This window comes from Somniosus microcephalus, chromosome 4 (assembly GCF_052327205.1).
Source record: "Somniosus microcephalus isolate GS21.2 chromosome 4, FLI_Smic_1.0, whole genome shotgun sequence".
NCBI lineage: Eukaryota > Metazoa > Chordata > Chondrichthyes > Squaliformes > Somniosidae > Somniosus > Somniosus microcephalus.
Genome location: NC_140990.1, coordinates 296,197,112 through 296,207,825, shown reverse-complemented (window position 1 = coordinate 296,207,825; position 10,714 = coordinate 296,197,112). Strand labels below are relative to the sequence as shown.

Below are 10,714 nucleotides of genomic sequence, written 5' to 3'. Positions count from 1 at the left end.
TTGTGTGTCATACAGACGCCATTACCTTTTCAGCAAAATCTGGCCCATTATCTTCTTGTTGTTTTTATCTGTTTACAAACCTGGTAAACTGACTTACAAAACAAGTCACAAGTCGACAGCAATGTCACTTTAAATGCTTTAATGACATTTTTTGTAACTTATGCATTGATTTGTATGAGTAAAATTGATCATTATATCTGAAATATCCATGAGTGGTCAAGGTTTTGTGTTAGTAACAAAAGAGAAAAGATGAAGTAGCAAATTGTCTTCGTGATACTTTTGGAATAGCCAGTGCTGTTCCTCGTTGGTTTACAGCACAGAAACAGGCCGTTTGACCCAACTAGTTTATGCCGGTGTTTATGTTCAATGCAAACTTCCTTCCACTTTATTTACTTCAACTCACCCTATCGACATATCCTTCTATTCCTTTCTCATCTACTTATCTAGCTTCCCCTTAGTATTGGTCCTGTTTGCAAGTAACTTCATTCATGCACTAATTAAATGCTTTTTGTTTACAGACCTGCCATACGCTCACGCACTTGCAGTGGACTGGGTTTCCAGAAACATATACTGGACAAGTTCGAATTTAGAGGAAGCACAAATAAATGTTGCAAGATTAAATGGCTCCCTGCGGACTTCTATCATTCACGGACTTGATCACCCACAGTGTCTAGTAGTACACCCACTAAAAGGGTAAACTGTTGTACAATATACCTTATTGCTACCAGTAAAATAATATAAGGTTTGGATTGTCCACATAATGTAATCATTGCCATTTTATGATCAACTGAAGCACAGCACTGTAACATCTGGTGTAGATGCAAGTGAAGATTAAAGTTTATGTGGAAGGATTTATTTTTATATAAAACAACCACATTAAAGTCATCAGGGTAGAAAGAGGGGGAAAAAAGTCTTGATTTTAACTTGGAGAAGGGTTTGGGCAGGCACCATACCCTCCCAACTTCCGCAGTGTGAGGGTGGAAGATTTTAGCTCCCAGTCCTCCTCAGCATGCCACTAAAATGAGCTTGAAGCAACAGCTGGCTGATAGATGGGAGCAGAAGTTCAAGCAGCAGGAACTCACCGCCTGTCACCAAGGAAGGCTCGGAGGACAAAGTTGTCATGGGGTGAGGAGGCTGGTTTCGAAAAGGTCTCATGGGACGTAAGGTCTGAAGTTTCCTTGTGGGGCCCACAGGAGCACTTAATTGGCCTCTTCTGGCCCAGGATTCTCTTCCGCTGTCTTCACCTAGCATTAAGACCATATTAGCTTACTCGCTCATGCCAGAGTTAAAATTGCAGTTGGGGTCCCATGACGTCAGAAGAGTGGGTTAAAATTAAAGATGGGGGGACATCAGCGGGTAAGTCACCTGGCCAATTTTAATTGCCCATGCACCTGGGTCCCACCGTGCAGGTAGGGTTAAAGTCGCCCCTAAGTGTATCACTGTTTCATGGTATGTGGATGCCTTAAATATTCAACAATTTATAAAGAGCTGCTTGGGATTACCTTTTAGGATGGCCGAAAGGTGTGTTGGGAGGATAATGACAATGTTGGGGAAGAATATTCGAGGTGAAGAGCGGGTCAGTTGAAAAGTTGGATAGGACACAGGAACAATATTGTGGATGGTGGCAACAGTATCATGGTATTATAACATGGAAACAGGTCATTCGGCCCAACCAATCCGCGTTAGTGTTTATTCTCTACCCAAGTAGTGGTGTTACTTCTAAGTGCCTACCCTTTTCCCATATCCTTTTATCCGCTTTCTTTCAACCACCTAGCTGATCTATTCTTAAATGTTGACATGGTCTCTGCTTCAATCTCCAACAAGTGCTCCTTATTTTTTACCCATCAGCCAATACCTTATTCATTCCAAAGTTTTACCCTGAGTCCTATAGCTTTGAGCTTAACTAGTAACCTTTCTTGTGGAACTTTGTCAATAGCCTCTTGGAAGTCTAGGTACAATATATCGTAGGGATTTTCACAATCCACTTGGGATGTCACTTCCTCAAGGAAGTCAAACATAGAAACATAGAAGATAGGAGCAGGAGTAGGCCATTTGGCTCCTCGAGCCTATTCTGCCATTTAACGAGATCATGGCTGATCATCCAAATTCAGTACCCTGTCCCTGCTTTCTCCCCATATCCCTTGATCCCTTTAAGTCAAGAAGTTGTTCAAGCAGGATCAGAGATGACTAACCTTTCAGGAGATGGATAGATGAATTGTTTAAACACCACTTGAAAATGTTCTTGGCAGAAATTCTTTTGACCTATGCCTGACTAGTCCAGGCTAAAAATAATTTGCACACTATAAAAATCAAATTAGAGGGCCTCCCATAATGCAACTGGAATGCTTCATCATTGCCCATTGGAGTAGGCACTGAAAGGGAGGCGCAATTATTTTTCTAAAATCTCTGCTTGAATCTGCTTCATCCCTGTCTTTTGCGACCGATTCTGCCCTCTCCCATTCCCTCTGGAAAAACATGCTGGCACCCTACAAGCTGCCTGCAACCCTTTGACAACTTGCTGATATATTCCAGCCTCGCTCTTCCTCAGCGCACTGAAACTACCTCACATTATTACACTCCAACACTACCCTCTTTGTTCCTCTTATAGCTAAAGATCCTCTGCCCAATGCTCACACACCCCAGGTGTCCCTTCCACATGTCCCCAGCCATCAAGAGATTTCAGCACCTCCTAGCACTCCACAGATTCCAGCCACCCACCCTCCCCATGAGACTTCAGGACCCCCATCTCCACTGAATCACTCCAGAACCCCCCCTCCTCACCTCCATGTACTAGACGCTAGGAATCTTCCCCATCACAACTCGACCACCCAATACAGATTAGTGCTGCCTTACCCTATAGTGCCGCCATGCAACCTTCCCCCCCCCACCCCGTGCTCTTAAACCCCAAGACTATCCAAGTTCTATAAAATCTCAGCACTCTCAACACAGAACTACTATTTTGTAGCAATCAATACCCCAGTGCTATCAAATGTATAATCACTCGCCAGTCATACCAAACTCCCACAATACTTATCCCCTCCCCCCTCTGCAGTGTTACTGAGGCAACTGATTTACCGCTTTCATGTAAAAATGGACAGAGTTGCAGAATCCCATTCCCAAAACACTGGTTTAAAAATACTAGAATACCATAATAAAAATGAAACTGCATGACATGACACTGCTGTTGTTCTAAAACAGTGTGTCCTTCAACTCACTGTGAGCAACACCACAGGAGATCTGACAGCCATACAATTTCTTTTAAATGGCTGAAGAATACAAATTTAGATGACTTGAATCAATATCGGGATTGGTGCTGACAAGACTCTTGATAACTACCTTATGCTTAGATGTATATTGAGGACAAAATATTATATAGTTATAAATTAATATTGTGGCCCAGAAATTCGGGTCAGGAGCTTCCCGTGGGTGCAAGCCCCCGACCTGCACTTACCTACCGTGTCGGCCGTTGTGCTGTGGGCCCACGTGGGATTCCGATCCTGGGCCTCCTCCAACTGCCGGCACGCAGTGCTTGTGTATCCCAGGGGCGCAGTTAGTTTGAAGCATCCCCTGGGATCACATGGGCCATGGAGAGCCAATGGTAGCAGGGAATGCCCATTCATAAGTTTGACAGGAAGACCTGTCAAAACTATAAACACAAATCAGCCCCAAAACATAACTAAAGCTTCAAATACATTTTTTTTAAATCACATTTTAAAAATAACTATAAATTACATAAAATAACTATTTTAAACAATAATTTAAATTTTTGAAAAATTAATTACAGTTTCTAACAGGGCTAAAAATAAACTTACCTTTCTTTAAAGTATTTAAAAATAATAAACCTGTGGAAAAAATGTTTTAATTTTACTTAATTCACCACTTACCTTGTTAAATGCAGGCCTTGCGACTGCTTTTTAAAACTGTAACTCCTGGAGACTTGCCCTCCCAGAGAAACCTGCAAAAAAAACGTAAGTTCCCGGCACACGCGCTGCCTCTCCGGTGCACGCGTTCAACCTGTGAACCCCTTCCTTTAAGGGAACGGAAGTTCCGGTTTCCCGCGCATGCGCAGTGTATGCACGAAACCGGCACTTTAGTTGGGCCTACGCGTGAGTATCCTGCGCGTACTCACCCGTGGGGACCCGAATTTCTGGGCCATTATAGGGAGGCTGAGACATCAATTTTTTTTCTTTATTATTGGGATGTGGGTGTCACTGTCAAGGCTGGTATTTATTGCCCATCCCTAATTACCCATGAGAAGTTGGTGGGCCGCCTTCTTGAACTTCTGGGGTCCACGTGGTGATGATGCTTCCACAGTGCTGTTAGGCAGGGAATTCTAGGATATTGTTCCAGCAACAATGAAGAAATGGCGATAAATGTTCAAGTCAGGCTGGTGTGTGACTTGGAGGTCAATGTCATTAAGGGCAGATTATTAATATTTCCTTCTCTTTCTTTCCAGCCTGTGCAGTGTACAGGTCTCTGAAATGTGCCGGAGGGGTACAAAATGCGAAAACAGCTGGCCAAAATAGCCATCGCGCTTAATGTGTAATAAGCTGCCCCTTCGGAATTAACTTCAATGACAATGGCAAATGGTTAGCTCCATTTGCCCGATATAGGCGTCCACCAGAGATAAGCTGGGATGGTGTAAGTGGTGGGGACTGTATTATAAATTAACCCGAAAACACCTCCAGGCCAAATAAGCAAAAATCTTGAAGCATTACTGGGGTTTATAATATATAACATTTCTTGCACTGTTTGTGTAACAAGTTTAAAACTTTAGTTAATGTATACACTTTTTCCTTTCTTACAGGAAGCTCTACTGGACCGATGGGAACAATATCAGCTCAGCAAACATGGATGGCAGCAACATCAAGAATCTTTTTTCAAATCAAAGGGAGCCTGTTGGTAATTCAAACATTTACCTTTTCAATTACTACATCTGTGACAGTGCTGCACTGTAGGGACAAAATTACTTTTTAATGCCTTAGTTTAGTAAATTATTGAGACTTTTGGATCTGTAATTGGATGTGGTATATACATAATAGCTAGTTATGAGAGTGTCAGCTGTGGCTCAGTTGGTAGCACACTTGCCTCTGAGTCAGAAGGGACTTGAGCACATAAAGCTAGGCTGACACTCCAGTGCAGTGTTGCACTGTCAGAGGTGCCGTCTTTCAGATGAGACGTTAAACCGAGGCCCCGTCTGCTGTCTCAGGTGGACGTAAAAGATCCCATGGCACTATTTCAACCAACATAACAAAAACAGATTATCTGGTCATTATCACATTGCTGTTTGTGGGAGCTTGTTGAGTGCAAATTGGCTGCCGCGTTTCCCACATTACAACAGTGACTCCACTTCAAAAGTATTTAATTGGCTGTAAAGCACTTTGAGACGCCCGGTGGTTGTGAAACTTGCTATATAATTGGAAGTCTTTCTTTCTTTAAAAAATATCTGTTTGCAAACAGCACTTATACCATTCAGGAGTTCCAGTGATAAAATAAAACTGACTAAAGATTTTTGCAATTTTGAAAACTGTACTACAGTTTCAATTGCAAGGTGTACTTTTATACCTCAAGCAAACATTTCTTTCTTTTGAGGAGGATATGGATCTAGTGGATAAAAGTGAGATAGTGGATCTTGTCTGCCTAGAGTCCACTGACACTGTCTCACATAACAAACTGATTCACCAGGTACATGTTTAGAGGTTAAATGGCAAAGTATTCGGCTGAATTGATATGTGGCTGGAAGTTAGACAACAAAATGCGGTAGTTTTGTGAGGCAGTATTCGAGTAGGATCTCACAATTCACATCAGTGGTTACTGGTCGCTCAGCAGTAACACTCTCGCCTCTGAATCAGAAGTTTTTGGGTTCAAGTCCCATAGTCATAGAGTTATACAACACAGAAAGAGGCCCTTCGGCCCATCGTGTCCACACCGGCCATCAAGCCCTGTCTATTCGAATCCCATTTTCCAGCACATGGTCCGTAGCCTTGTATGCTATGGCGTTTCAAGTGCTCATCTAAATGCTTCTTGAATGTTGTGAGGGTTCTTGCCTCTACCACCCTTTCAGGCAGTGAATTCCAGATTCCAACCACCCTCTGGGTGAAAAAGCTTTTCCTCAAATCCCCTCTAAACCTTCTGCCCCTTACCTTGAAACTATGCCCCCTGGTTATTGACCCCTCTACTAAGGGGAAAAGTTCCATTCTATCTACCCTATCTATGCCCCTCATAATTTTGTACACCTCAATCAGGTCCCCCCTGAGCCTTCTCTGCTCTAAGGAAAACAACCCCAGCCTGTCCAGTCTCTCTTCATAGCTGAAGCGCTCCAGCCCAGGTAACATCTTGGTGAATCTCCTCTGCACCCTCTCCAATGCAATTACATCCTTCCTATAGTGTGGCGACCAGAACTGCACACAGTATTCCAGCTGTGGCCTAACTAGTGTTTTGTACAGCTCCATCATAACCTCCCTGCTCTTGTCTTCATTAGCCGAGGCATAGAATATAAGTATCCCATATGCCTTTTTAACCACCTTATCTATCTGTCCTGCTGCCTTCAGGGATCTATGTAAATGCACACCAAGGTCCCTCTGATTCTCTGTCCTTCCTAGGGTCCTACCATTCATTGTGTATTCCCTTGCCTTGTAAGTCCTCCCAAAATGCATCACCTCACACTTTTCAGGGTTAAATTCCATTTGCCACTGTTCAGCCATCTAACCAAACTGTCTATATCGTCCTGTAGTCTAAGGCTTCCCTCCTCGCTATTTACCATGCCACCAATTTTCATGTCATCTGCGAACTTGCTGATCATACCTCCTACATTCATATCTAAATCATTAATGCACACTACAAACAGCGAAGGACCCAGCACCGATCCCTGCGGTACACCACTGGGCACAGGCTTCCAGTCACAAGAACAACCTTCGATCATCACCCTCTGCCTCCTGCCACTAAGCCAATTTTGGATCCAATGTGCCAAATTGCCCTGGATCCCATGGGCTCTTACCTTCTTGACCAGTCTCCCATGCGGGACTTTGTCAAAAGCCTCACTGAAGTCCATGTAGACTACATCAACTGCACTACCCTCATCCACACACCTAGTCACCTCCTCGCAAGCGGAAGCCAAGCGCAGGCAGCGCAAGGAGCGCACGTCAACCCAAGCACCCCACCCACCCGCCCCTTCAACCACCGTCTGCCCCACCTGTGACAGAGACTGTAGATCCCGCATTGGACTAATCAGTCACCTGCGAGCTCATTTTTAATGTGGAAGCAAGTCATCCTCGGTTCCGAGGGACTGCCGAAGAAGAAGAAGTCACCCCCTCGAAAAATTCAATCAAATTTGTTAGACATGATCTCCCCCTGACAAAGCCATGCTGACTATCCTTGCCTCTCCAAGTGGAGACTAATTCTGTCCCTCAGAATTTTTTCCAATAATTTCCCTACTACTGATGTAAGGCTCACTGGCCTGTAATTCCCGGGTTTATCCCTACTACCCTTCTTGAATAATAGTACTACGTTAGCTGTCCTCCAGTTCTCTGGCACCTCCCCTGTGGCCAGAGAGGTGCTGAAAATTTGTGTCAGAGCCCCTGCAATCTCCTCCCTTGCCTCACACAGCAGCCGGGGATACATCTCATCTGGGCCTGGAGGTTTTCCACTTATAAGCCCGCTAAAACCGCTAGTACTCCAGTGAATGGAGCACAAAATCTAGGCTGACACTCCAGTGCAATACTGAGGGAATGCTGTGCAGTCTGAGGTGCCGTCTTTCAGATGAGACATTAAACTGAGGCCTTGTTTCCCCTCCCTGAGCAGGGGAGTTCTACCCGGTGTGCTGGCCAAAATTTATCCCTCAATCAATAAAAAAAAACAGATGATCTGGTCATTATTACATTGCTCTTTGTGGGACCTTGCTGTGTGCAAATTGGCTGCCTCGTTTCCTACATTTCAACAGTGATAAAACTTCAAAATACTTAAAAGTGCTTTGGAATGTCCTGAGGTTGTGAAATGCAAGTCTTTCTTTTTACCACACCCAATTTGGTGTCATTTACAAAGTTTGGGCCGTTGTTGTTTATAATTTTTATAAATGTATTTTTATAAGTGTAAATTTGTAAATGACACCAAATTAGGTGCTATGGCTAATTATGCTAACTAATGCGCAATAATGCAAAGACACCTGGACAGGCTAAGTCAATGGCCAAATTGAATCAACACAAATTAATGTAAAGTTTTGAGATTTGGTAGAATAATTGAAAATATGGAATACACGTTAAATAATCTGCTTGAGGTAAAACAGCAGGAAAGTGATCTGAGGTTTTGGTGATAATCATTAAAACCTGTCAATTTAGTGTCCTCAAGAAAACAAATAAAATGTTGGGATGTAAAGTTGACTTACAAGTCAAAAGAAGTTACTTTGAAGTTTAATCTGGCCTTGGTGAGGTTGCATTTGGAATATTGTGATCATTTTCAGTCTCTCTATTCTGGGAAAGATATAAAATTATTGATGGAGCCCAGAGGAGGACTATAAGGGCTAGAAATTCGGCTGCTTTGCGCCTGCCGTTAGCGCCTCGGGGGGTGCTAATGGGATGCAAAGGGCATATCGCCGGGGGGGGTGCGGGGGGGTGGGGGGAGTTTGAATAAAGTGCCTCCTGAGAAATTCGGCAGGGCATTGCTGAGGCACTACCCAATAGTGCTGCACCCCCACCGGTAGTGCGCCGGTTCCGCCGGGCTTCTGGTGATGACGTCATTGCCATGCGCCGCGACCCCTTAGCCCCCGCAGCAGAAATTCAGCTGCGCCCCACGAGGCTGCTGCGGGCGATGTCAGCGCCAGCCTCGCGGGTCGCGAACCGGGCCGACCTCCTCTCGCGGAGCAATAGTTAAAGGGGAGGTACGGCCGCGACCCACGCTGCCATTTTTTTTGGGCCACCATCGCGCAGCCCGGCATCGCGTCTCAGTGCTGGGCTGCGGCCGCAGCACCACGCCGCCCTGGTGGCCTAGTGTGGGCCATCAGATGCCCTGCAGAGTGTGCAGCGGCCCTCCCCTTTAACTGAAGGGGCGGGGTGTTGAAACGTGGCAGCTGCAGAGCGCTGCCGATTGCGCCCCGACATCACTTCGGTTACTGTCCCACCAGGAAGTGGAGCGCCCGAGATTGCGCTCCACTGCCTATGTAGGGTGGTACACCGAATTTAGCGGCCGGGGTGGTACTTCCGTGGCAGGTGCTAAATGTCCGGCCTTAACTCGGTTATCGCTCCCAAACGGGGCATAACCGAATTTCCCGCCCTAAGTGATTCCTGAACTAGAGAGGTTGAGTTATGAGGAAAGAGTGTTTGCCTTAGGACTTTACTCTGGAGGCAAGGATAATTGGGGGCTATTTGATAGAGCGCTTTAAGATTTTCACAGATATGAGGAATCCAGGTAGGTTCTATTGGTGCAGGGTTTAAGGACTGGGGGTGGGGGCACACAGTATAATGTTATGGGCAACAAAGGGAAATAAGAAATGTAGGCAACATTTGGTTTTGTAAGAGGGTTTGTACATTGTGGGACAGATCACCAGTGGGGGTGGTGGTACAGAGAACTATGGCAGGTTTTTAAAACCGATGATGTGAATTCCTATTAATAAAGGGGATATTAACAGATTATTAGTTCCAGAATCCTGGTAAGGAACCTGATGGGAGATTTGCAAGGGTAGGTTTGATGAAGCAATAGTCCTTTCCTACTGAAAATATTACTATGTTACAATATATATGATTTTCTTTTTTTTAACAAAAAATTTGTAACAAATTGTGAACCATTACTTTGTAAGAAAGATCATAATCACCCACTGACATATCTGTTTGAATATTCTACGTGAAAATAATCGCTGTTTAAAAGACCAATATAATTCCACTCAGTCTAATTATATTCCCACACACTTGCTGTTTTCAATGCAAGAAATAATATTTCAACAGAATCAGCTAGTGCAGGGAAGATATCATTGATGGTCATTCAATTTAGGAATAAATTAATGGATTTACAATTTAATGTCTTGTACACAAACAGACTGCTCAGCATGGTTGCAAGGGCAGGACTTCAGATCACACTTCTTGAACTTAACTTCAATAGTCTGTTCAGGGAAGCAATTCCTCTTGTCGTTATGTGTAGCAGTGCCATCAATATTTTTGAGAAAATTCAGATTGACTAAAACAAGCTTGATTTGGATGAACGATAGCAAAATACTGCAGATGCTGGAAATCCGAAATAACAACAGAAAACGCTGGAAAAACTCAGCAGGCCAGGCAACATCCGTGGAGAGAGAAATAGTCAATGGCCCAGAAATTCGGGTCTCAACGCGTGAGTACGCATGGGGTACTCACGCGTAGGCCCAACAAAAGTGGCGGTTTCGTGCATGCACTGCGCGTGCGCGGGAAACCGGCACTTCCATTCCCCTGAAAGAAGGAGTTGACAGGTGGAACGCGTGCACCAGAGAGGCAGCGCGTGCGCATCGAACTTACGTTTTTCTTGCAGGTTGCTCCGGGAGGGTAAGTCTCCAGCAGTTACACTTTTAAAAAGCAGGCGCAAGGCCTACTTTTAACAAGGTAAGTGGCGAATTGATTAAAATTAAAACATTTTTTCCACAGGTTTATTATTTTTAAATACTTTAAAGAAAGGTAAGTTTATTTTTAGCCCTGTTAGAAAATGTAGTTAATTTTTTCAAAAATTTAAATTATTGTTTAACATAGTTATTTCATGG

At 44.1% G+C, this 10,714-nt stretch overlaps 1 protein-coding gene across 1 annotated transcript in view; it reads left to right on the top strand.

Moving 5' to 3' along the window:
• The window catches only part of LOC147120556 (low-density lipoprotein receptor-related protein 1-like), a 2,135,446-nt gene that overhangs the window by 1,409,125 nt on the left and 715,607 nt on the right, over nt 1-10,714 (top strand). The window contains exons 30-31 of the mRNA XM_085986655.1: nt 519-693; nt 4,808-4,902. Of these exons, the coding sequence (XP_085842781.1) occupies nt 519-693; nt 4,808-4,902 (270 nt within the window). The remainder of the gene's footprint in view (nt 1-518; nt 694-4,807; nt 4,903-10,714) is intronic.